The following is a 26,632-nucleotide window of genomic DNA, read 5'->3' as shown; positions in this document are numbered from 1 at the left end:
TGTCTCTCTCTCTCTCTCTCTCTCCTAGAAATAAATAAAACATTTAAAAAAAAAAGAGGAGTTAAAAAAATAAATACCACTGGACTTTCAGCCATACGCTTTTAAATAAGGTGATTCCTGAGGTTTCTTCTAAAAGGAGCTGTGGTGGCACAGCCCTATCAGTAGCCCTAACAGTATGCCTTATTTGCAAACTTCTGGTGTTTCTCCTTATCACATAATCTTCATTTGGTTTTCCTTTGTTATGAGAACAAAGGGTGGAGAGAAGGAATCTTTCCCTTAGAGAAAAGGAATATTTCCCTTATCAGGATCTCAATTTTCACTAATTAAAAGCACTGTTCTCTTATTACAGGTTGGGAAGGAAAGCAAAACCGAGTAATGACCCTCTTCCACTGAAGGTGAATTCCTACGTAAATTGTTCTCTAGTGGGTGCAGGAAAGGTGCAAGAGGGTGAAGCAATTTCCCTCCAGCAATGGGTGAGGAGCAGATTCTGTGTGTGCGCTACTTGCTGGCACCACTTGGAGCTGGGCCTGTATTTCCAGTGGCTGCAGGGCAAGCAGAGGAGAAACAAAGCACATTCTGAGTTTCTAAGAGGCCCCATTCTTCGAGGACTTCCAAAGGTCAAAATTTCCTCTGACTTTAGCTCAGTCCATGAAAAGTGAACCATTTTCTTAACCACAGAGTCCAGGCCCGAAGAAAGAATGACAGAAAGCAAAAAAGTGTCTTTTGATGTTTGTCAAGGCTGAACTTGACCTCAGCTATTTGCCGCCTTCATTCTCTCTTCTTTCTCAGGGACTCACTGAGACCCAGCATTTTGGCCATGGCCCTGCCTGGCTGTGTTTCAGTCTCTGCTCACATTGTCCAATCACCTAACCTTTCCAATTCGCGCTTGCAAAAGTAAGCCAAAGGAGGCAAACAAGCATAATGGCTCAACAGTGCAGCTAAACCAACCATCAGCTCCTAGAGGGCATCAGCGTCACGTTGCCTTTTTCAGGTACCCAAGCTTCCAGGAAAACTTCGGACAGAAGGAACATTAAGATTAAATGAAGATTAAACAAATCTGGGCAGTGTACATATCTTATATTATTTCCTGGCATGCCTGAACTATCTCAAAATTAGAGAAAAAAAAGTTTGCACACTCACTAGGAGAATCACTGTAAGCCTTTGAATCAATGGGTTTCTGCATATCACTTTATCTTAAGTCAGTATGTATTAAGGTAATAATGTCTGGTCCTGGGTTAGATAATAGCATTGAAAAAAACCTAAATCAGCTGCAAATAATATTTTGAAGACAGGTTCTTTCCTTTAAAAAACATAAGTTAGTTAAGTAAAATACATTTCAAATATAATGATAGTTTGTTAAGTTGTAAGTGACAACTTTACAAGTATAACTTTATTTACAGTTCTATATAAACTTGTTATGCATTTTAACATTTCAAAGATTTAGTATTTTATTCAGAATTTTTTCTTTAGGTATCATTTGGAGGTCAAGGCTGCATTTCCAGTTCACAATTAGAAATGAAAAACAGCTTGCAACTTGCTTATCGCTTAGAACTTAAAGGTTTAAGGAGTTGGTAACCCTCAAATTCATCTACAGATGCAACACAATCCCTATCAAAATACAGTTAGGGTTTCTGCAAAAATGTACAAGCTGATCCTAAAATTCCTGTGGAAATGCAAGGGATGTGGAATAGCCAAAATAATCTTGAAAAAGTAGGACTAAGTTGGACAATTCATGCTTCCTAATTTCAAAACTTGCTAAAAAGCTACAGAAATCAGGGAAATGTGGTACTGGCAGAAGAGTAAAAATTAGATCAAAGAAATAGAATTGAGTCCAGAATTAAACCCTCATATTTGTGGTCAACTCATTATCAACAAAGGTACCAAGAAAACAAACTGGGCAAATAGTATTTTCAACAAATAGTGTTGGGGCAACTGATTTTGTGTGATATCAACATACAAAGAGTGAAGCTGAATCCCTTCCTTATAAGATATGTAAAAATTAACAATAGATGGATCACAGAGCTAAAGGTAAGAGCTATAACTATAGAACTCTTAGAAGAACATACAGGAGTAAATCTTTGTAACCTTGAGTTGGCCAAAGACAGTGTTGGTGGGAATGTGGAGAATCAGGAACCTCATCCATTGCTGGTAGGAATAGAAAATGGTGCAGACACTTGGGAGAACAATTTGGCAGATCCTCAAAATGCTAAACACAGAGTTACCATATGACCCATCAATTTCTAGATATATTCCCAAGATATTAAACAAAGCTATCTACACAAAAACCTATACATGAATGCTTACAGAGGCAGTATTCATAATAGCCAAAAAGTGGAAACAACCTAAATGTCCATCATCTGATGAATGGATAAACAAAATGTGGTGCATCCATACAATGGAGTATTAATCAGCCATGAAAAAGAAGGGAGCACTGATTCAAGTTACAACGTGGATGAACATCTAAAACATTATCCTAAATGAAAGAAGCCAGTCACAAAAAACACAGACTGTATGATTCCATTTATAAGAGAGGTCGAGATTAGGCAAATCTAGAGGCAGAAAGCAGCCAAGGGTTGAGGAACTCGGGAATTAATGGGAAATGATTGCTAATAGGTTCAGGGTTTCTTTGGGGATGATGAAAATGTTTTTATTTTTTCTTAATGTTTATTTATCTTTGAGAGAAAGACAGAGTGTGAGTGGGGAAGGGGCAGAGAGAGAGGGAGACACAGAATCCAAAGCAGGCTCCATGCTCTGAGCTGTGAGCACAGAGCCCAATGAGGGGCTCAAACTCATAGTCCGCGAGATCATGACCTGAGCTGAAGTCAGACGCTTAACCGGCTGAGCCACTCAAGCGCCCTGAAAATGTTATAAAATTAATTGCAACAATGGTTGCACAATCAATATACTAGAGTCTACTGAACTGTACACTTCAAATGGGTGTATTTATGGTCTGTGATTTACATCTCAATAAAACTGTATTTAAAAAAAGAGAGGTAAGGGGCACCTAGGTGGCTTAGTCGGTTAAGCATCTGACTCTTGATTTCAGCTCCGGTCATGATCTCACATGGGATCTAGCCCCTCATCAGGCTCTGTGCTGACAGCACAGAACTTGCTTGAGATTCTCTTTCTCTCTCTGCCCCTCCCCGACTCACACTCTTGCTCGAAATAAATAAAACAAACTTAAAACATTTTTTCTCTAAAAATAAAAGCAAAAACACAGGTAATACTCTACAAGCTGATAATCCACAGAGAAACAAATATAGACAAAAGCGTTTATCAGTTAATTTTATTTCTCACAACTAAAACTCCAGGATGGATTATCCAAAAAAAGATAAAAGCACGGCTCAGCTGCTTCCAAGGTGAACCAGGGAATAAAAACAAGAAGTTTATGAGACTGAAGCACTGAGTGAGTCTAGAGCAGGTGAGAAAGTGAACAGGAAAAGAGTTCCCCAGGGGAAGCCTGGGTGGCTCAGTCGGTTGAGCGTCAGGCTTCGGCTCAGGTCATGATCTCACAGTTCGTGGGTTCGAGCCCCGCATCAGGCTCTGTGCTGACGGCTAGCTCAGAGCCTGGAGCCTGTCTCCAGATTCTGTGTCTCCCTCTCTCTCTGACCGTCCCCTACTCATGCTGTCTCTCTCTCTCTCTCTCAAAAATAAATAAAACATTAAAAAAATTAAAAATAATTTAATAAAAAGGAAAAGAGTTCCCCAGGAACAGGTGAAGAGAGAATTTCACACCACAGCTATCTTCACTGGGCTCTTTTCAGAAACATAGAGAGGGTCCATCTCAGGCACCAGGAAGTAATAAACATATAGCTCACCCTTGAACAACATGGGCTTGAACTGCACAAGTGCACTTAAATGCAGATTTTTTTTACAGTACAGTACTGTACATGCATTTTCTCCTATGATTTTCTAATCACATTTTCTTTTCTCTAGCTTACTTTATTGTAAGAATACGGTATCTTACATGTAACATACAAAATATGTGTTTATTGACAGTTTATATTGTCAGTAAGGCTTTCAGTCAACAGTAGGCTATTATAGTTAAATTCTGGGAGAGTCCAAAGCTAAACATAGATTTTCAACTGTGCGAGGGGTGAGCACTCCTTACCCCCACACTGTTCAAGGATCAACTGTATTTTAAAAGCCACCAGAGGGCAAACATTATTTCTACAATTTCAGATTTCTTTACAGGAAATTCATTTTGGATGAAATATCATAGAGTATGCAAGAGTAAAGTTCAGTGGGAAAAGATGGAGGCAGATGTCTGAAAAGAAGTTCCAGGCTGAGAAGTTGAGCCTTCAAGGTACACAGAAGCCTATGGAAGACAAAATTATGACCACCAATTTTTCACTTTTCCATGAATTCATGCCCTGTCTATACCAATGTAGTATTTTCACTTCTTCTAAAGATCATGTTTCTCTGTTTTGACTTTGGGCTCAGCCACATGACTTGCCTTGGCCAATGGAATGTAGGCCATGTGACATGTGCCCATTCTAACCCCAGCATTAAGAGGCTTCACGTCTGCCCTTTGCCCCTCATGCTTCTGTACTGCCTGAGAAGAGCTTTCCCAGGGATCTGTTGCCTCCCTAACCCCAGAATGAACAAGAAGGCAGAGTCCCCCCAGGCAACTACAGAGCCACAGCTTGAAACAGATCCACCTCGGCTAGAGAGCTCCTGTAATATTTTTGTGACTTTTCTGTAAGTACAAGAATATTTTTAAACACAAAGATAAAAAAGAATTCATGCACACACAAACAAGTGTCATTTTCAAGATTAATAGTGGTATTCTAAATTCTATATACAGTTGTGTTTATTTAAGATCATACTTAGAATTCTACAATAGCTCTATCATTTATTAGAGAATACTATCTTACTCAGTCTCGTACAGTGTTCAATTTGTTCTTACTTAGCATTTCCTTCATTTCCAATGTTTTGTCAATTTCTTAAATACCCAATAAAGGGGGTGCATGGGTGCCTCAGTCGGTTGAGCGTCCAACTCTTGATTTGGACTCAGGTCATGATCCCAGGGTCATGGGATTGAGTTCCTCATCAGGTTCTATGCTGATCATAGAGCCTGCTGGAGGTTCTCTCTCTCTCTCTCTCTCTCTCTCTCTTGCTCTCCCTCTGCCCCTCTCCCCTGCTCTCTCTCTCTAAAATAAATAAATACCCCAAAAAGACAGTGGCAATAAATTATATAATCTCCTACACAAATCTCTGCATCATGTCATTTTTCCCATTAAGTTCAAAGCTCCATAATTCCTGGTAAATATGGGGAAAGGGAGGCTATTTTTTAGCCTGTATATGTGTTCTCCAGTTTCATCTCAAAAATAATATATAACAATGAGCTTGATTTCAGAAGTCAATCTATTCAACTTAAGATGTGTTAGTGGAGTAAGGGGAGAACTTTTATTTTCACAAAAAAACGATCAATCACCTTTGAGGAATTTGACCGTGGTGCAAATTTTATAAATGTGACCATTATGACTGAGGCACTAGGGTGGATAGACAGCCAACCCAAGTGAAACAAGAGAATAAGATGATGCTAATATTTGTTCATCTTAGGTTCTTAAAATAATATTTCTCTGATGGGTCAGATCAAGAAAATGACACCTGTAATTATTCCAAGATACTAACATTTTAAGGGAGTTATCTTATGGATTGTGCTAGTGTTTTAAAGCAAAAACATAATGACTAGGAAGCACACATCTAGAACATGAAGGTTGCATTTCCTATTGAGGAGGCATTTTTAATAACAATGAGGATATTCTAGTCCTCAGTTTATGTGGAAAAACAAAGGGAGTCGAAAGGAAATCCAATGGGAAAGATGGATGTGTTGACAGAATCACAAACCCAGACCAGTGGGAGAGGACAAAGCTGGGCAGATTAATTCCTTTCTCTCCCCTGGGACCACTTCAGCTCCTGTGCACATCCTTCCAGAGGCATCTGCTGACCGACTGCTGATGCAGGCTCATCAGACTCTCACAGACTCAGCTGGGCTGAGTCCTCGGCACAGCTCCGCACAAAGCACAAACCAGAACAAGTCATTCCAGGAGGAAAGGATGAAAACCCCCCAAAGTCCTCACCAAAGTTACAACACGGGCACTGCAAGGGCACCCTCGCCCCCTCGACACCCCTCTTTGGCAGCAACAAACCGCACAAACCTTCCAAATGTTAAGTTTCTAACAAATTGGATTCAACAATCATTTGGTTAATTGAAAATGATTAAATTTTCAAATACTTTCTTACAGAGACAGTCTATGGATTAGCACGTACCATAGAAAGAATCCTAAGATGGCCGTCATATATGGCCGAATGACAGCATATCAGGAATGAACACTCTATTATACAAAGAGAGGGAGGAGGAGAGTGATCCTTCTACATTTCCAGTGCTCTGATGGAAGAGTAATTTTTCAAGAGTATGAATTTGTGCCACAGATATAGTCCAAAATTAATATTTTGTATGCTAGGCAGAACTTGGTTGACTCGTTCCCCAAATAAACAAATACTGAGCAATTAACAGATACAAAGCACTGCACTGAGCATTATCCCCCTTGGAGGACACAGAAGTCTATGTCTTTAGATTATGAAACCATAAATCCAAAAAGATTTTGTTTGTTTAAAATTACAAAGACTAAGGAGAACAGCAGCAGATTTCTACACAGATAAGGAGGGATAATAAAGTGCATTGGACTCCAACAATTAATGAGACAGAACAAATAGCAAGAGGCACAAGCAGCAGCAGGGAATTTATTTTTAGCTCCAACATTAGGTAACGTCATTACAAGCACGATTAAATCCAGCAACAAGCTGCCAAAATGACTGAGAAATTGCCATCGCTGGAGAGATGTGAGACTGCACGGAGGGACACCAGACAAGGGCAGCCTGAGGATAACTAAATCAGGCCTTCGAGGGTTAGAGGGATCGATGACCACAAAAGCTGTACAGACAATTCTCACCCGCTCTCCACAAATCTAGATTCTAAAAAGCATCCACGTGAAGTTATCATCCAAAACTCAGTCCCTCTTCCCTGAAGCACTACTGTGGAATCAGACCTTGCATATATAAGACTAATCATTATAATAATAGATAATACTCCTAATACATATAGCAATAATACAATAATACTACACGCAATATACAATATTTAGAATATAATGTATATAAGATTATGCTTTTAAAATTACAGATGTAGCAATATAGTCACAGATGTCTATAACTTCTAATAGTCAAATTTTAGGAGAAGCAATGAGAATAATTAGAAATATGGTCTTACAAAAAATTTTCTATTGCTATTTCACTTTGAGATGGTCAGTGATAAAATTACAAACTACAGTCGTCACCTTTGAGAATCAGATTTCATCAAAAGCAGCCAACCACTTGAATGTTATATTAGGATAAGTAAGGAAATGTCAAATACTCTGTTGAGATCATACAGAAAGGAATACTGTTATTATCAAGTGAAAACAACGGATTATAAAGAACCATGACCCTTTTAATATGAAGTTATCAACACATATAGTGAGATATCTGAAGCATGGTCATCTAATGTCAATAGTAGAAATTAGACTTCTTGTGGGGATCATTTCATAATGTATACAAATATCAAATCACTACGATGTACACCTGAAATTAATAGAATACTGTATGTCAAGTATACGTCAATTAAAAAAACAAAATCTAAAAAACGGTGCAAATATCTGGGTGGTGGGATTTTGGCCAACTTTACTTTCATGTGCGTGGCTTCTGGGTGCTTTTTCTAGCAGAACAGAACTACAAAGCTCAGGACCCAGGCTGCTGGATTCATATTTCAGCTTTATGCCTAATTGGCTGTGTGATCTTGAGTGAGTTACTTAACCTCTCTGCCTCTCAGTGACCTCACCTATAAATAGGGATGAAAGTAGCTCCCACTTCAGAGTGCCGCGAGACGACTAAGTGTGTTATTAATACACAGAAGGCATTTGGAAAAGGGTATGCAACATAGCAAGCCCTTAGGAACGACCCACCAATTGTAGAAACAATAGTGTTGCTAATACTAAGACGGCTATTTGTAAAACTGACTTCTTATGCACATTAAAAGCAACTACAGAAGCAACTATTTCATGGCCAAAAGGAAAAATGGGAGCAAGAAAGCCTCTGTGCTAAAGTTTAAATAACAACCAAAAAACCAAACCCCCAAAACCAAAAACCTAGCAGATCTACATACTACAAGTATACATACATTGTATGTAAAAAGGAAGATATGTAATGAAGAGATCCCTGAGCAGATATTTTTTCCTTGGATCCGTCACCTCATTTCGGGAGTCAGCATGCACAGCTGACTCAGAGTGAAAGAGGTGCTCCAAGGCAGCGGCTTCATGTGTGCAAGTCAGGGCTCTCAATTTAGCAGCAAAATAGAAGATGTTCTAATGAGGTTAGCATTTGTAGGCCAGAAGATTCGTCCTAATTAAGAAGAAAGAAATCTTGAAAACTTTAGTAGCCTTTATGAACGAATGCTGGGACGAGGATTTATATAAAATGAAAATTATAGAAACGCACACTTGCTTTGTTAGGAGCGGATAATGAAAATGCTGCATTATCCCGAACCCTGGATTCTCTTGCTTTGAGAGAGAGACAATCACAGAATCAATAAGTGAAATAAAGAGCATATTAGCAGGTGGTAAGGTCTGTGGAGAAAAATGGAGCGCAGCAGGGAGGGAAAAAAGGGGAAGCGTTGTTATTTAAACAGGGTAGGTAGAGAAGGCGACACGTGAGCTTGTATCATTTTACTATTTCACTCCGTGATCATTAGCTCTGATGAAAGTTTTGAGCAGGCTGAAAGCTCCCAGTGAAGGCAAGCTATTGGTACTCACTGTGTGTCACTTATCCTGACCATCTTTTTCAACTTTGATAATATACACCCTAGTTATTATATGAATATCCTGTTATAGACAGTCTGTGCTGGTATTATCTCATTTTTTTAAATCTAGAAACACAAGGGGCACCTGGGTGGCTCAGTGGGTTAAGTGTCCAACTTGGGCTCAGGTCTTGATCTTAAGATTCATGAGTTCAAGCCCCACATCGGGCTCTGTATGGACGGCTCAGAGCCTAGAGTCTGCTTCAGATTCTGTGTCCACTCCTCACCTGCTCATTCCCTCTCCCTCTCTCAAAAATAAATAAACATTAAAATCTAAAAACACAAGCTTTTTAAATAATCTTCCCCATAAATATTTTCAGCACATAAAAGGAATTAAGAATAAGAGACAAGTCATTGGCTATCTCTGGTAAGCCAATGTCTCTCAGCCCGTTTCACAGTAAGAGAAGCCAGATTTTCTGTGGGTGACTAAGCCTACTGGACTTCCAACCAGTGTGGCTCAGGTAGAGCTGATGGCAGCTCTACATGTAGGGTAAGTGTATTACCTGGCTCTACAAACAGGAGTGCCCAATATCTCTTGAACGCTGCTACAAAGTATCAAGTTCAGGAGTAGAACATGTGACCCAAATCTGGCCAGTGAGAACCCACAGGCACTGAGACATGGGGTGCAATTCGCGGAGAAGAGATACTATCCTTTGTGGGACTGCTCAGGTGGCAGAATGCAGGCCTGGAGCCACCAACGGAGCCATCCTGGCCACCTTTGGGGAAGGGAAGGAGGTGGGTCTGCCTCATAATGAAGCCAGCCTAGAGGTAAACAAGCAAAGAAATAGGATGGAGCTGGGTGCCTCTGACCATACATTTGGGGGACTCGAACTCAGCCCCACATCAAGAGAGCCACCCACATACATTTTTTCACACAGCGTTGAAGCACATCTCCATTTGATTAAATCACAGCAGCTGGATTCCAGTCGCTTGCAATCAACAGGCTTGCCAAATACAAATAAACCTTCAGGAACCGGGCTCAGTATTTTCCCTAGAAAGCCAAGAACCGCGTACACTTACCCGCTCCTGCCCAGCAGTGTCCCAGATGAGGAACTTATGAAGCTCATTTCCACAAGGCACAGTTTTGGTCATAAAAGATGCCCTGAAAAAAGAGAATCAACATCTCCATGTTACCAGGTGCCCCTACAATCTTCACAAAGGCTCCTGTTTCAGACAAGTTAATCGCCTCAGCGAGACCCCAGAAGCTCCCTCCTGGGGCCACTAAGAGGAGAGGAGGGCTGTTAGAGTCTTATCACCACCCCCCCGCCCAAATTCTGCATTTTCTGTTAGTCCAACTGGAGGTTTAGGGAAGGAAAATTTTTTTAAAAAGCAAAGAATGCATTTAAAGCACTGTGTTTCCAAATACTTTGTGCTGAGATAATACTTTCTATTGTTCTAAGATAATAGGCCCCAAATCTCGGGGAAAAAAAATAAAACCTTAGATTTTAAAAACTTATCATTACAACAATGAAGAGGAACAGGGGCAGCTAGCATTTGGGCATGTCAGAGCTTGGGCCTTGCAACAGCGCAACAATATATAAACCACCTTATATATTGACCTATGCTAAGCATCCAGCACTAGCAGCAACTAATAAAATACCGTATCTCATTCCCACCCTGCTTCTATGCATGCAGGGATAAAGCTTGGTGGTTTACCAGATATTTGTTTTCTCCATTAAAAAAAAAAAAAAGGGAAGGATTCGAAAATCTCAGTAGATAATGAAACACTTGGTACTTTGTTTTTGCATATTTCCTGTTAATAACCTTTTTCTTTGTGTTCATGAAAGATGTAAGGATACAAGACGTCAAAAGTTTATGCCCTTGACTTTTTTCTGTGAGATAAAGCCTCCCCTTCAATAAAAACTCGGGAGTATTCCAAACACGGGACGGGGGTGGGGGTGGGGGTGGGCAGCCAGATGTAATAACCTCCTTATGTGTTGAACACGTCACCTGTGGAGCATTCTGGCCAAAACCATGAACCTTAATTTCATCAGGAAGAAACAAATCAGGCAAATCCAGAAGGCGGAGCGTTTGACGAGACAATCGGCCTGGATGCTTCAAGGAACTCAATGTCATGAAAAGCAAACATAACAAGAGGCAGGGAGATTGTTCTACCATCTAGATTAAGACAGCACAAAGAGATAAAGCAACCAAATGCCCGTTGGCTGGATCTGGAATTAGGAGGGGAAAAAGCTTTAAAAGACATTTTGAGGACAATTGGAAACATTTAAATTTAGGCTCTCTGTCAGATAGTATTGAATCAAAACTAATTTTCTAGATGTGATAGTGGTGTCCTCATTATGTTCTTATTCCCAGGGGAAGCACAGCAGTTTTTAGGCGGAAGGTGTCAGGCTGTCTTCCCTCGCGTCCCATGGCCCAGCTGACCACCGTGTCCAGCACACAGCTCAGCCCTGCACTGCTTGGCACCCCTGCCAGTAATGTTTCCTCAACTTCTCCTACTTTTTCCCAAGACTAAGAGGCAAACCACACAAGTCCCAAGCAGAAAAGCATATGGCCCTGCAATTCCCACACGACCCCCACCACATACACACACACACGCCAGAAGTTAACAGTTCTATTTATCAACCTATGATCGCACTAAATGGAAATTCTAAGTATTTCTCTTTTTGTTTAATGTTTATTTATTTTTGAGAGAGAGAGACAGAGCGTGAGCAGGGGAGGGCAGAGAGAGAGAAGGAGACACAGAATCCAAAGCTGGCTCCAGGCTCTGAGCTGTCAGCACAGAGCCCGATGAGGGGTCTGAACCCACGAACCTCAAGATCATGACCTGAGCCGAAGTCAGACGCTCAACTGACTGAGCCACCCAGGTGCCCCAGTATCTTTCTAAGTGATATGACCCAATATTATCAAAACCACAACTGTCCCATGAGGCCTTCTCTTATAAAGTGGTTAAAATATACACAGACTGCTGATAAGAATAAACATATTTTAAAAATGGAAATATCTGTATTACTTTTCCCATGATATGCCTAACAGAGGCACAATGATGCTTATACCTGTGTGTAAAAGACATGCTGAACACTTATGTATTTACCGTAATTTATAGTAAGAACATGCATTGCCTTTTTATTTAGAAAAATCATTACAAAAAGAATACAGATTGTTTATTAAGAATGATTTTTTTTTAAGTTTAAAAAGTAGAAGGTGAGAATCTCCTCCATCTTCAAAAACCACACTCAGAGTCAATCACTTTTAGGGGTTTGGCTTTTATGAAACACACCAAAGTGGAAAATTAAGGAGAATAGAAGTACATCATGGGGCACCTGGGTGGCTCAGTCAGTTAAATGTCCGACTTCAGCTCAGGTCATGATCATGTGGTTCATGACTTCAAGCCCCGCATCAGGCTATGTGCTGACAGCTCAGAGCCTGGAGCCTGCTTCAGACTCTGTGTCTTCCTCTCTCTCTGCCCCTCCCCTGCTCACACTCTGTGTCCCTCTCAAAAATAAATACATGTTAAAAAAAAATTTTTTTTAAGTACATCGCAGAGAAGAATATAAAGAATTTCTTCTATAAAACTGTTCCTGATCTATGGAATGGCCTGTGTTGGGAGACAACTCCCACAGATCTCTACCACTGTCCACATCATGCAAGCAAAGGCACAGTCTTTTCTCCAGACTATATTTCCAAGGCTGTTTGTACAGCAAATAGCATTGGAGGGGAGAAACAAGGTCTTCCTCAGGAGCAAAGCACAGACATGCTTACTGCCCATTATAAAAGATCTGGGTTCCGTAAACTTGGGTGTCCTCTCTTGTGACTCAACCCACTGCAAGTAGAGTGTCATCTGACCCTCCTCATGTTACACTCCAGGAAATCAGTGCTCAGAGAACCAATACAAAATGACAACACTCCAACTACTGCTACTTTCCCTGTGTCTGATCTGGGAGTCATGCGTCCTCCGCCAGCATCCATGAAACAGGCTAACTTCCTAGCTTGCCATCACAGTTCCTGATGCATACTTTTGTGACGGTGTTTCTTCAACCCATTTTTAAACTGCAAACGGCAGTGGATTTTCTCACCTACACCACTCCGACCACTGGCCTATCAACCAACTGCTGGAGCATCTACTTATGCCCCGTGATGAATCTTCTCCACTTGCACGTGATAGAGATAATCGCTCCTGTCCTCATCAGTCCTTCCCAAAATACATTTTTTTCCCTTGAAAAGAAAACTAAACCTTTGCTCTCTGCAAAGAGCATGATATGTTCAGGGAGAAAAAAAATCAGTGAGGCCAAGTTCTGAAAGAATGAAAAAGCAAGCACCTGCAAAATGGCCCAGCAAAGCACAGCTGGCAAAAGCATCTGTAGAAATGAGAAAATGGAATAGGAAAATGCTCCTATAGTCCAAGGTTGGGGCCTCAGAAGTGAATAATCCACCTCCCCTCCTCAAGCATAAGAATGACAGTTGATTAATCCAGAAAAGAAAATCCATCTGCCCCCACAGACTGCGTGGACCCCTGTGCCGTGTGAGCGGAGAGTGTTTCCAGGTTTGCTGGCAGGCTACCGAAAGCAGGGCCTCTGGGGATTTGTCCTGTGTCTCCTCTTCCATCTGGAAATAAAGCTGGTATGATCTGCAGAGTAATGCTCTTGGAGATCAAGGAGATGGTCTTAGGCTGCAGCCTAAGAGGAGAGTTGGCTAGGAAAGAAGAATTATTGACAGGGACAATGTGGCCGGACGTAATGCCTAAAAGTCCCTGCATTTCTTTCCAAGTCTTTACAGTTGGGATTGATTCTCACTGGCTGGGAGGAAAACTCCCTGCAGATTCTGATACTTGAAGGCCCCCCCGCCCCCCGCCGTCGCAACTAAAAGCCATGTGGCACCCCCTTGCAGGCTCAGGCACAAAGTGACCTCTCCAAGTGCTTTGAAGGGAAGAAATGTGAAAGAGAAGAACATACGGGAACTTACCCAATGGTCGGGCTGATGTTGTGGTCAAAGTGATCCTGGACAAATCGACACACAATGCTTGATTTCCCAACCCCGGTGTCCTGGAAAAGAATGGGGACACAGCCATGAAGACCAAGGGTATCAGTTCTGACCTAGTATAAACATAGAACCAGAGGGCAGGAGAGGTCATCTCTGGTTGGTGGGAGTAGGGGAGAAGGATATTTTCCTCTGTTTCTCACCAGTATTTTCCATAATGAAACTGTACTGCTTTTTTAGAAAGAAAAGAAGTATGGTAAGAATAAGCTTTAGAAACTTGTCCCGCATGTATACAATAATTAACCTAGAACTGGCACGGTCACAATATATGTATTTCCAGAAATTTGGACATTTTTGAAAGGGTCTAGAAGTACGGTAATACAGTGCATTGTTTAGGAGACACAGAGCTGATTTTGTTCAAAACGTTAGCACTCAAAAACTATGTAATCTATTTTTCTGCGTATCACCCTGTAAGACCTGTGAATGCTAATTTCTGCATTTCTAGCACTTTGTCTTCAGAATCTGACGGCTGCATAATAACCTCCAGTTTCACTTAATTATATAAAGGTCTCAGCTCAGTGCTTTCCCTGTTAAATAATTCTTTAAAGCTGATTAGGAAAGGGGTCCATTATATACTGGAAATCGAATACATGCATTTATATCCACTCCCTCCAAAACCCTTGTCCAATGGTTTAAGGAATAGACGGTACAAATTCACAAGGTCAAACAGATCTGGAGATGAGACCACAAGAGATGAGTGATGTCAACGAAAAGCATGTGGCCGAGTGGTCACTGAGAAAAAAGCAGCTGGAGCCCTAAGGGCCATCAGGGAGGAAAGCCACTGGGAAGCAAGACAATTCCTGCCGCAGAAACCCTGAATTTATCAAGAACTGGAAGACAAGGCTGAAAACAGCGTCAGTGAAAGGCTGCACAACAACATACCCTTGGTGCCCCTGGCCGCAAAACCAGAGGCCAGACCCTCCTGCATTCCAGGAAGAGGTGGGAGCTGGGTCTCCAGGAAATCTGCATCAGACGGGGCCGGGCTTGGGAGCTTGTGACCCCCACTACCCCTGTGAGCCCAGACAGAAGAGGTGAGGAGTCCCCTCCGGGTAAGAGGAAAATCCCGCAGATCCTGATACTTGGAGCCGCCCAACTAAAAGCCAAGTTGCACCAGTCTACAAACCCCAGGGCAAACAGCCCTTGCAGTGCACATTTTAATCTTTCAAAAATAAACGCTCTCCTAAGAAAGACCAGATGTTCATACCCAGACACAAAAAAGAGCAGGATACTATTTCAGAGGATTATTCAGGGAGTAAGACTGACCTTAGAAATTAACAATACAACGGTAGAAGTGGAAATTTCAAAGGAAGAGGTATAAGGTAAAATGCAGAGGTTGCCCAGAAAGTAGAACATACTAGAACAAAGCAACTGGCCTCAGCTGCAGGTCACTGCTCTTCTGAGAGGGGTGGCAAGGCACGAAGACGCAAGATTCACAGATTATTGACACAGAGAAGGCCTCCTCAACACATGCTTATCTGAAAGGATCATGGGCACATTTTGAGATCTTTAAGTGAACAGAAAACAAGACACAGCCCAAGAAGAACAAAATAGTGATATGGTTCTCTTCTATTACAGGTGTAGATTTGAAAGCCTAAAGATCCAGGAGGAAATGTTGAAACTTGGAGAAATGTGCTTTTCCTTACACTGCAGTATGAAGTGAGCTTTGAAATACCAGCTGCAAATTTGAATTATTTTTACTCCTTGCCATCCCCCCCCCCCCCCACTGCCCCAGCTTAGGGGACAATTCCAGCCAACATGGAGCAAGAGAGGCCCCAGCTCATGACACTCATCAGAAGACCGTTGTCCTGAAGGTGTCCTATCCCAGTGAGAGTGGCCTTCAATGGTTATGAGCCACACTGAAAAAAAGCCCCGAAGGCCGTTTATCTGCAGCATGTACAGTGATGCTCAGAGTTCAGAGAGGTGGCGACAGAATTAAAACACCAGCTCCTCGGATTCCAGATCAATATGCCGCTGCTATTTCTGAGCTGAGCCTTCCATATGGATTCCGGCTAGTGCGCCTCACAGTTCCCCAGACCCCACAACTCAACTCAATTGTTTCCATCCCAGGTGCTTATAACCTCCCCCAGCCCCCAACCTCGCCCCAGCCCCGTGGAAGAGCAAATCCTGCGATCCTTCGGCCCCCAGATAAACGGAAAACCCAAGGGCGGTGCTGCCCTGCCCTCGGAGAGAAGGAAAACACTTTCACGAGGTGAACTGCTCTCTGCAAACTGCCAGGTAGGCAGAGTGGGGACCTCACCCTACCACTGACCATCCTGATCTGTATTTTTACATATTTTAGGTCCCCAAGCTCACAGCGTGCAACTCCTCCAGCCCCCAGAGATAGCTCTCGGGTTTATTATCCCACAAGGAATCCTAAACAATTCATCTCTGCCGTCTGTGCACCCCAGAAGCCATTCCCATGGTGGGGAGGCAGGTTGATGCGAGCGCCGGTCCCCTCCCTCCCCAGGGCCTCTAGATCACAGTGTAGGAATCCTCTTTCTCGGGCTCTTCACTGGTCCTTCCACAGCCGGGAGAGGTGCCTGGCGGAGGGGATACCTGCACACACAGGTGGGCAGGCCTGCTCTGCCCAGGGCTCAGGAGACAAATCCGCACCTGCCGAGTTTTGCCTCTTTTGGGCCTTCCTTGGTGTCCGTTTGGCTTAAATCCAGGCTCACCCTGCTTCTAAGCTGAGGAAACCACCCCTGTGGAATGCCTCCCGTTCACACCAGCCCCCAAAGGCTCTACCTCTGTAATCACCATGGCATTCAGTCTCTGTGAGTGACTGGCCCTCAGCCTAGAGGGCTTTGGCGAGACTGTGCATGTCACGGTGGGGATTCTGCTCTAGGAAGCACGTTTTGGGTGTGGATCCTTTCACCCTACCCAAGGGCCCTGCTCAAAACAACTGGCTCCAGATCCCCAACACAGCCCAAATGATCCTGCAAGGCCAACCTTCAAAATGCCCTTGAGGATGAAAAACTCACAAACCATCTGGAAATTATTCCTTTGAACTCTTCCCCTTCTACAGATAACTCAGGCTTAAAATACCAGCTTTTCTGAATAATTAAAGCAGCAAGCCTGCTCAAATTCAGGTTACATAGTTCATTTTTCCACCAAATGTGTTTTTGAAACTTAGTGTTTCTTTTTAAAAATTCACTCTCGAAATTTCTCTCTCTTACATATATATTTGACAGGAAAGAAATAAAAGGACAAAAGGACAGGCAAGGTTTTAGTGGGTCCCAGAAAAGACAATCTTCTTCCAAAGAACTGCTTCAAATAATCTTCCGTGGCCAGTGACTTTGTGCTGCTCCAGAAGTGGCCTGCAGTTCCCCATCTGGCCACCAGGGGAAGGCCCTGCTCCAGGTTTGCTGAGCGAGCCAGCCGCCAGGAGACAGGGCCGTGTCATGAATCACTCACTGGGCTTTGTGAGCTCCTTTTCCTGCAGGAACCTCGCTGGTACAGTGACACACACACACAAGGGGAAAGCGCCGGTGAGTCATGATTATTGCATGGGAAAACACAAAGGTTTAAAGCAAGAAAAGCAGAAAGCATACTGGGTGAAGAAGAGGGGACGAGAGAGGGGACCATGGCTGCCCACCAATCTCTAAAGCCCACTTTATTTTTAGCGGACCTACACGGACGGAAGGAAACTCGTCTCTGCAGATATTTTTCCATTTCGTAAGATTATGAGACGAGCATAGTCCATCTTGTCCAATCTCCTAGTTTTGCAAAAGAGGAAGCCGTGTGACTTCCTCAGGGTCACACAGCTGGCTGGTCGAGTCAGAACCTAATTTTCAGAGTTCCAGTGCAATCCCCTTAATGCTCTTACCAGGGTTCAAATCAACCTCCCTGACAAATTTAAGTTTCATCTCCCAAAAGTCCACTTTCTAGAACTCGCAAGGAGTATTTGTATTACTGCCTTTCACAGTAGCATCATGTGTCCTCAAAATAGACACGCTGGGGGTTTTGCCTATAATAAATTTGCGGACATACTCCCAGCTACTGGAGAATCATTAGCATAAAACCAGTCCTGATTCCACACACCAGGAATCAAGTTGAGTAGAATCCTCCCTTGGGGGTAAATCAGTGTTTTGTTATTAATAAGTCTCACTTATTAATCACATGTAAGTCTGTAATTATGAAATCACGAACCACAAACTCGCAGCTGCTATCGCATAAAACACGAGGCGTCCACTTGCTTCATCTGTGGACTATTGTGACAGGCTTCAAGGAGGTGTTCCTACCTCTCAAGACAAAGAAGGGTAGGTCCTAGGCAAACACAGCACTGACCCTGCTCTAATGGAAGACATTGTTAATCAGTTGAGGATATGGTATTTTATTGAACCTGAAAAAGGCCTCGGAATCTCTTCAGCCCAGCTCTGCAGGCAAATCTGTAGGACTCAAACAAGGTGTGTTCCCATGACAAATGGCCATCCTCTACCATTGCCCTTCTCTCCCCAACAGCCAACATGCCCCTACATTCTCCTCCTCTCCAAACTCACTAAGCACTGTCCTGCAGATGTTTTAGATGTCTTTACAGGTGGTAAGGGTCTTTTTGGAAAGTAAGAAGGAATACACATTGTTGATAGCATTATAAGCCAACATGCCTCCTATGGAAAGGAAATAAGAGACTATGCCAAGAATCACAGGCTCAGGAATTCCATTCCTAAGAATATAGTTAAAAGAAGAAAAACAAATAAGCACAAAAAGCTCATTGAAGTATTATTTATAAAAACTAGAAATGGCCCCAAAACATACTGTAAATTAAATAACTTGTGGTATAGACAGTAATCTCTTAAGCTTTAATTTCACACCTACCAAAATGTCAAAGGGGCAGAATATGATTTGCCCTTAATGTGAACTATGGAAATGATCGTTTCAGCACTCATCTAGGGCCTGGGGGTTAGAAAGAACCCACATAGCAAGGGTTTCTTGCATTTATTTATTTGTTTTATTCTGTCATCCATTTACTTAAGTGTTTAGACTTTGAGCCTTGCACATTTCTAAGAAATCCTAAATGTCTTACACGTTGATAGGGAGCTAAGTTAGGGTTTTAGGAGGACTGTGGAAGCCAGCCAGATTTTATGGATGGAGAGAAACAAAATAAAGAGAGAGGCACAGAGAGAACCGTGGGATGGTAAACGGCTTGATCTTTTGGCCCCAAAGGTAAGCGAAGCCGAGAGCATCGTAGAGTCCGGCCGTGAAGAGACCATGGAGCAAAGGTCTCTTCAGGGACCCTGGACACATCTCCCTGCACACCCGAGATGGCCTTGTGGAGACAAACCACAGGCACATGCAGAGAGCAGAGACTAGTGATTTGGGGTAGGGTTACGTGCTTACGACTTCTACTTTGGGGTAGATGGGGGAGAAACGTCTGGAAGAAGTGTATGCTGCTGCCATTGAAGAGTGGAGGTGATGGAGGAGAGAATGTCCATTTCCTGCATGTCCTCAACACAACGCCCTGTGTCAGCCGGCCAGGGCTCCTCGATGGCACCACCTGTCCTTCCCATGGCCTGAAACCCCAGATCCACCCAGAACAGAAAAGAGAATAGGAGCTGACACAAAAGACTACACCCCTGTCAAGCACATTCCAATCTTCGAAACTCTGCAGTCTGTACCTAATTCCAAAGAAACCCCACAGAAAGGCGGTACAAATTCCATATTAACCCACCAAGTTTTCTTTAAAGCGTTGGCTAAAGGGGAGAAGATACACACCCCCATTCCACTCCTCTACATGGGGTTTATGTCAGAACAACTTGCAAAAGACCCCAATCACGCACACCCTTTACAACAGAAGCCACTATTTTGAGGAACCTGAATTGGCCAGCCTTGGGACTCAAGGCCAAAACACTGCACACCACCGCCAGAGGGTCCAGTAAGCTCCCCGGAGATCTCCTAAGCATCCCTTCAGCTCTGTTCCTACAACGCCCTTTCCACAGGAGAACTGAAGTACTTTGTTCCTGGATGACATTTAAACCTTTATTGGAATTATAGACTTAATGGGCCTGCTTGCCCTGGAGCCCTAAATCTCTTTGGCCCCAAAAAGAAAAGGTTCAATATTTGTAAATCACAGTAACCACCACCCAAAAAAAAAAAAAAAAAGCACCATAAAACAAAGGAAAAAAAAGCATTAAACTCAAGTCTATAATATGCTTGTTTTATTACTGCACATCCTACAAGACATCTTTTGGTGGTGTAAGACCTCTGTCCAAGCAGAATAAATTTCAGCCTTTACACTACATTTTAGGAAAAAATTGAACTAGCAATGCAGGAAAATTCAACTATAGGCATCTCACTGTATTTAGGAGAGCATACCATACAACTATCTGAGGAAAATACAATATAAATTAAAAGCCCCTAAGCATTCCCACAAACAACTTTGCCAGACCTTTCATCACAGTTATTTTGAAACATGTCAGTGATGTGTGTTACAACAAACATCTCGAAAGCCATCTACAAAGGGAACCTAATTACATATATGGCAAATGGAAATCTTTCATATTGAAAGAGATGGTTCTGCCCTGAGTCCAAGAGTCATTAAACTATCTTCTCTACCTACCTCATGGGGACAAAAATGCTTACAGACATAATTTTAAACATGTCAACAGTGTAAGTGAATTTATGCATTTAGATCAATGCTCCAAGGGCACTGATGAACATAGCTTGGAAATGTCCACAGTTTTCTAGACATATACGAGAATAATGGAAAGTACACATCCAGAGAATAAGATGTCATTGTCTGGGATACAAAAAGTGACCAGGAGAGATGTAAAAATATCCCCCTAGATAACAGAAAGAAATAAGCAGAAATGAGGAGCATGAAACCCACAAGAAGATAATGAAATGGTTCAAAAGGGAACAGAGACACACATATTCACTTACTCTATCTCCCTGGTCCTCACAACAGCTCTTTGTAAAGCAGAGGACAGGTGGCATTGTCCACATTTCCCATATAAGGAAACCGTGGTCTAAGAGGGGAGGGGAGGGGCACCCAAGTGGCTCAGTCGATTAAGCATTCGACTCTTGGTTTTGGCTCAGGGCATGATCTCACAGTTTGTGAGCTCCAGCCCCAAGTTGGGCTCTGCGCTGACAGTGTGGAGCCTGCTTGGGGTTCTCTCTCTCTCCCTTTCTCTCTGCCCCTCCCCTGATCATGCTCTCTCTCTCTCTCTCAAAATAAATAAACTTTTTTTTTTATTTCTAGGAGAGAGACAGAGAGCGTGAGCCGGGGAGGGTTAGAGAGAGGGGGAGACACAGACTCCGAAACAGGCTCCAGGCTCTGAGCTGGCAGTCAGCACAGAGCCCAACATGGGGCTCGAACCCACGAACCGCGAGACCATGACCCAAGCGAAAGTCGGATGCTTAACCGACTAAGCCACCCAGGCGCCCCATAAATAAACTTTAAAAAAAAAAAAAAAAAAGAATAGTAAAAGGTTAGGAGAATTGCCTGCAGTCCTAGTAAAAACATCATCAAGGTTCCAACATCCGTCCCCTACTTCCAGGGCTGTATTCCCTGGCCAAACCATGTCTCTGCAGAAAGTGTGCGTCCGTCAGTCTATTCACTGCCTGTGTGGTCAGCAATATGCAAAGATGGGAGATAGGAAGATCCAGCCCAATTCCTGCAGTCAGGACGCTCACGCTCAGACTTCAACTTTACAAAGAAATCAAAGACAGGAGGTTAGAGTGACCAGACCGAGGTCATTGTCCAGGCGACCCCCAAAACATCAAATGAATGACTGATGGTTATGTTCCAAGACTGTACTTGCTGGCTAATCATTTGGAAGTCAGACAGCATTCTTCTGTTGAAATAATGCTGTAAATAAATAATGATTACTTCCCAAACTTGCCGCTGAACTATAGCACTCTACCGCAGAAGAGCCCGCTATCTGTTCATATCTATAAAATAACTTATTGTTTCCACAAGAAAACTTACCCTAATTTCAAACTGAGGAATTCAGACAGGGCAACCAGACGCAAGGATTTCAGCGCAAGCAGTACGCCCTGGGAGACTAAGGGGATCTTGCTGAACAAATGATCTAGTGGATTTGGACTCCAGCAATATTGCCAAAAGCACAAATCTTTCATAGGAGCAGAAGTGAGCAAAACAGTACTATGAGCAATAAGAAAAGCTGACATTTAGTGAGCACATAAAAAGTTCCAGGCACCAAGCTAGGCATTTCATATGAAAAGTATCAGTTCAAGTATTGCTTCCACTCTATTATATCTCTGCTATCTTTCTGGGATTTCAGTTATGCCTATACTAAACGTTTTCACCTTATCATATATATATCTCTTATATTTTTTTCTTTTATTTTCCATCTATTTGTCAGAGTTTCAGTTTGGAGACCTTTTGATCTAATTTCTAGTTCTTTCTACAGATGTATCTAACATGATAGTAATCCCATTGATTTCCCAATATCAATTACTGTATTGTTTTTTAAGTAGTCTTCACACCCAGACCTTAACAGGAGTTTGAACTCATGACCCTGAGACCAAGACCCGAGCTAAGATCAAGAGCTGGACACTTAACACCTTGAGCCACCCAGGAGCCCCAATTATTGTATTTTTTTTCTGTTGTAAAATTTTCCTTTTTATAGTTTTTGACTGCTTGCTTGAAATCATGACTTTTATTTCCTTGAACATGTTAAACATATTTATATTTTATGTATTTTAAAGTCCATGCCTGATAATTCTATAATCTACATCCTCTGTGGGTCAGTTTCTACTGTCTGTGGGAAGGTTAAACTGCCTTGTCTCTTTCTATCTCTGGTCATGTTTGATTAAGTCTTAGCATCCTCATTTCAGAGGAAGAAATCAAAGCAACTTGCCCGAGCATGGGTGTCAAGGCTAAGATTCCACCCCAGATCTTCTGTGACTCTTAGATAAGTGTTTAAATAGAAGAGATGGCCATGTTTCAGGGACATCATCCACTCCAAAGAAACTAATGCTAGTAAGAAAATATTTATAATATTTAAAAATATCGTCCTCTTTCTACTATTGTTTTCTTTTAAGTTTATTTATTTACTTTGAGAGAGACAGACAGAAAGAGAGAGAATGGGAGAGGGGCATAAAGAGAGGGAAAGAGAGAGAATCCCAAGCAGTCTCCATATTGTCAGCACAGAGTCCAACTCTGGGCTCAATCTCACAACTGTGAGATCATGACTTGAGTCGAAATCAAGAGTCAGGCACTTAACTGACTGAGCCAACTGAATGGTTCGAGGGTTGGCAGATCTGGTAGATTTTGAAATTTAGAAATACGGTCAGGCATGGATGCTCTGGCCCCAACGGTAGAGTGCCTTCTCGGCCCTGATGGTGGCAGAGGAATATTCTAGGAGTTCCAGGGAAGCCAGAGTCACTGACGTATTGGGAGTGAGGAAAGATGAGCACCAGAGGCTCCATCCCTCTCCTTCCCCCTCCCCTGCTCTTAAAGAAATCCTCTCCGATCACCACCTCTCCTCCCACCTTACTTTACAGATAAGTTAAAGAAGGAAAAGAAGAAGGAAGACAGTTTTTAAAAGGGGAAGGGCAAGCTCCATAGCTCCTTCACTTCCGTTATTCTTACAACAGCCCCCACTGCTTCTTGGCATTTTTCAGAGAGCAGTTTGTCCCAATGTACAAACTCTGTGCAGCTAAGCAGAAATTTCAGTTTATCTAATGAGTCTTAGGAGTGATCTTAGCTGTTTAAAAAAAATTAACACTTTTTTTTTTTTTTTTTTTTACTTATATCATACTTCCTGCCAAAGGAACTAACTGTCCTTTGGCCACCTTTCCTTCCTCACAAGCAACCTACGTGTGCGCTCTCAGTTGAGCAAGATAGGTCACTCAACAAAGGACAGAGACATAGTCTTCCCTCCTCCCGGGGAGAAAATCCACTGATTTCATAAAATATCTAGCCTTGCATCCTGCCAGAAACCAGCAAGGGAGCCTGGAAGCAGACCCTACCCCAGTCCCATTCCAAGGTAACTGCAGCCCCAGCTGACACCTGATTGCACCTTTGTAAGAGACCCTGAGCGGGAGGACCCATAAAGCCGTGTCCAGATTCCTGACCCAAAAAACCGTGAGACAATAAGTGCATGCTGTCTTAAGCTGTTAAATTCTGATGCCACTTGTTACACAGCAGTGGATAACTAATGCAGATGTGGCTGACAATGTGTATCAAGCACTGACTCTGAACAAATTTTATTTAACCCCTGCAGCAACCCTAATGAAGAGAGTTATGCCTACTTTGCAGAGCAGGAAGTGAAAGTTGAGGGCAAATCAGGAGTATGAGAAGTTGGCTTCCAATGGATGATGATGGCAAAGCTGTATGGGACTCACGAGCCTCTGCCCCAAAAGCAGCGATTCTGAGTACTCCTCCAACAACCCACTCTCAGGGCCATGAGAAAGGAAAAACGCTGCATTACTTTAACTGACAAAACCTATTTTAGAGTTATTTAAGCACTCAGGATAAACCCAAAGTCATCAAATAAAGTTATGGTGGATAAAGGGCTACAGTGTAAAGCAATAATTCAATCTTAACGGTAAACCTCTAGGGAAAAGATCAGAGCATGCAAGATCAGAAAGCAGAGAACTGGGATTTCAGAATTTGCTTTTAAGATCTCAATACAGACATTTCAAAGTTGCTTTGAATAACCACTCACACAGCTCCCTATGAAGAGTTGCCTCATTTTATTAAGTGTCTTTTCATCTCATTAGAAACATTCTCTTTCGTTTGGTATCATTTCCACCCAGCGAGTCAATGGGGAATCCAACAGCAGTGGGAGGAGGCAGGGGCTGTTTTAGTTCCTCTCTTCCTCCTCCATCTACACGCCCTTACTCTGTCCTTAGGAGCCATGACAAGACATTTCAGGGGGCGTAGGAATGTTCTCCCACCCAGCAGATGGACCATGATGGCCTGGATGGTTCGTGTGCAGATCTGGGAAGACCGAAGGACAAAGGACACATCTAGGAGCTCATTTTCTCACCTCGGTGCTTTAGATAATCCCACTTCTCCACCTCAAGACTGTTCTAAAGAACAGCTCATTAAATCAATCCTAAATCTCTGTGGAGAAAATGTGTAACAGCAATCTCAGACAGAAGGCAAGGCAAACAACAATCCAACAATGTACCTGCTCTCATGTCCTCTGTGAAGGGAGCTTATCGGGGAGCACCTTAGGCGGATGCTTCCCCTTTCTCACCACGGCCTCCCCTCTCCAGCCAGGGGGCTTCTGACATAGACACAATCCTAATAACAGACACATCAACACATCAAAGCCACAACACCCAAAGACCATCATCTCCAATCCTGTCACTCTTCTATAGGATGATTCACGGGTGTCTGCCATCTGGCATCTTCAAAATCACATGTTACCTTTGTGGATAGGTAAGCTTCTCTCATCAGATTCTCACCGTCATTTATGACCTAAATATTTGTAAGATCTGCTGAATCCATAGATGCCCTCAGACTCCCTCCCCTCCTGAATACTGAGCATCAGCCTATACACCCCCCTCCCAATCTCTGAGTGTCTGTGTTCTGGGCAACACTGAGTCCAACTCTGACAGGACAAAACTACCACTGCCTGTTCATCTCAAATCTGCACACTGCTTTATCTCAAATATTAGGAGTTCCGCTTAATCTTCTTCCACCCTGCTTCCTGTCCCCATTCACCAAGGCGACCTGGCAGACTCTGAAGACGTTAGAAGTTACACGACCTGAGGTCCTGCCCTCCGTGCTGCACTTTCAGAATGGAGGGCCTAGCAACAGTGGGTCATCTGGTCACCCCAACAGGGGGATGGGTGAACCATCAACACCCACACATGCACGCATGCATAATGCTTGCATGCACAACTCAGAATTTGGAATCAGGAAGTCCACACACTTATCCCTAGATGACACTGGGAGGGAAGAAATGGCGGCTGCCGATAAGTCCCAGCAAGATCATATGTCCTGACCCCCACGGAACTCCTGGACCAGTGAAGAACAGACAAGAAAACTGGAGAGTATCGTATACCGTGATAAATGCCACGACGGGGAAACAAAGGGACATCGAACCCACATTTGAGAGATCAGGGAAGGCTTTGTGGAGACAGGAACATTAAATCTGAAACCAAAAGGAGGCATTAGCCAGGCGAGTCAGGGAACAGGACTAGAAGACAGAGGAAGAGATGTGGGGGAGCTGAATTCTAGCAATAGGAACAGAGCATGGGGAGAAAATAGTCTGTCTAAGAATTCAATTTAGTGGAGGTTTGAGGTTTTTCCCTCTGGGGGGCAAAGGATGCCAAGAGCCCCCAAGAATATATGGATGGAAGGCCCAGGGACTAGCAGATGCCCTTTCTGCCCCTTCCTCTGACCTCTCCTATTGATCCCTCTGGCTTCAAGAAGCTCCCTAATCCAGCCGCTCTATTTCCCTACTTCTGCGATTGTCACACATTTTTCTGGAGGCCATGTGAAGCACATGTGTGCATGTGACACGTGCATCATATACCCGCATGTGTGCATACATGCATATGCATACAGATGCATGAAACACACACATCTGCCTACATGCACACCCATGTGCACATGTGTACACACCCTCCCACAGGCTCTGTGACACTGGCTTGCTATGCACCATCCTGGATTATCCGAATGTCAACTTGGCTAAAGCAGGGACGACATTTCCCAGGATCCCTTTCTCCATAAGGTTCTGGGTTAGAAATGACCAAAAAGGGAATTTTCAGGAAGTCAAGATTGCTGTTACACTGCTCAAGGTCTTCAGCACACAG

At 43.0% G+C, this 26,632-nt stretch overlaps 1 protein-coding gene across 2 annotated transcripts in view; it reads right to left on the bottom strand.

Annotated features, from left to right (window-relative positions):
* Window positions 1-26,632, bottom strand: part of RAB31 (RAB31, member RAS oncogene family) — a 128,431-nt gene that overhangs the window by 55,838 nt on the left and 45,961 nt on the right. For both annotated transcript variants that reach the window (XM_039219084.1, XM_039219083.1), the window contains exons 2-3: window positions 13,820-13,899; window positions 9,917-9,998 (exon numbers count right to left, since the gene is read on the bottom strand). In XM_039219084.1, the coding sequence (XP_039075015.1) occupies window positions 9,917-9,998; window positions 13,820-13,899 (162 nt within the window). The remainder of the gene's footprint in view (window positions 1-9,916; window positions 9,999-13,819; window positions 13,900-26,632) is intronic.

Source organism: Hyaena hyaena, unplaced genomic scaffold (assembly GCF_003009895.1).
Source record: "Hyaena hyaena isolate Hyena2069 unplaced genomic scaffold, ASM300989v1 scaffold_786, whole genome shotgun sequence".
NCBI classification, from domain to species: domain Eukaryota; kingdom Metazoa; phylum Chordata; class Mammalia; order Carnivora; family Hyaenidae; genus Hyaena; species Hyaena hyaena.
Note: the sequence above shows the minus strand (reverse complement) of the source record. Positions and strands in the feature narration are given on the sequence as shown.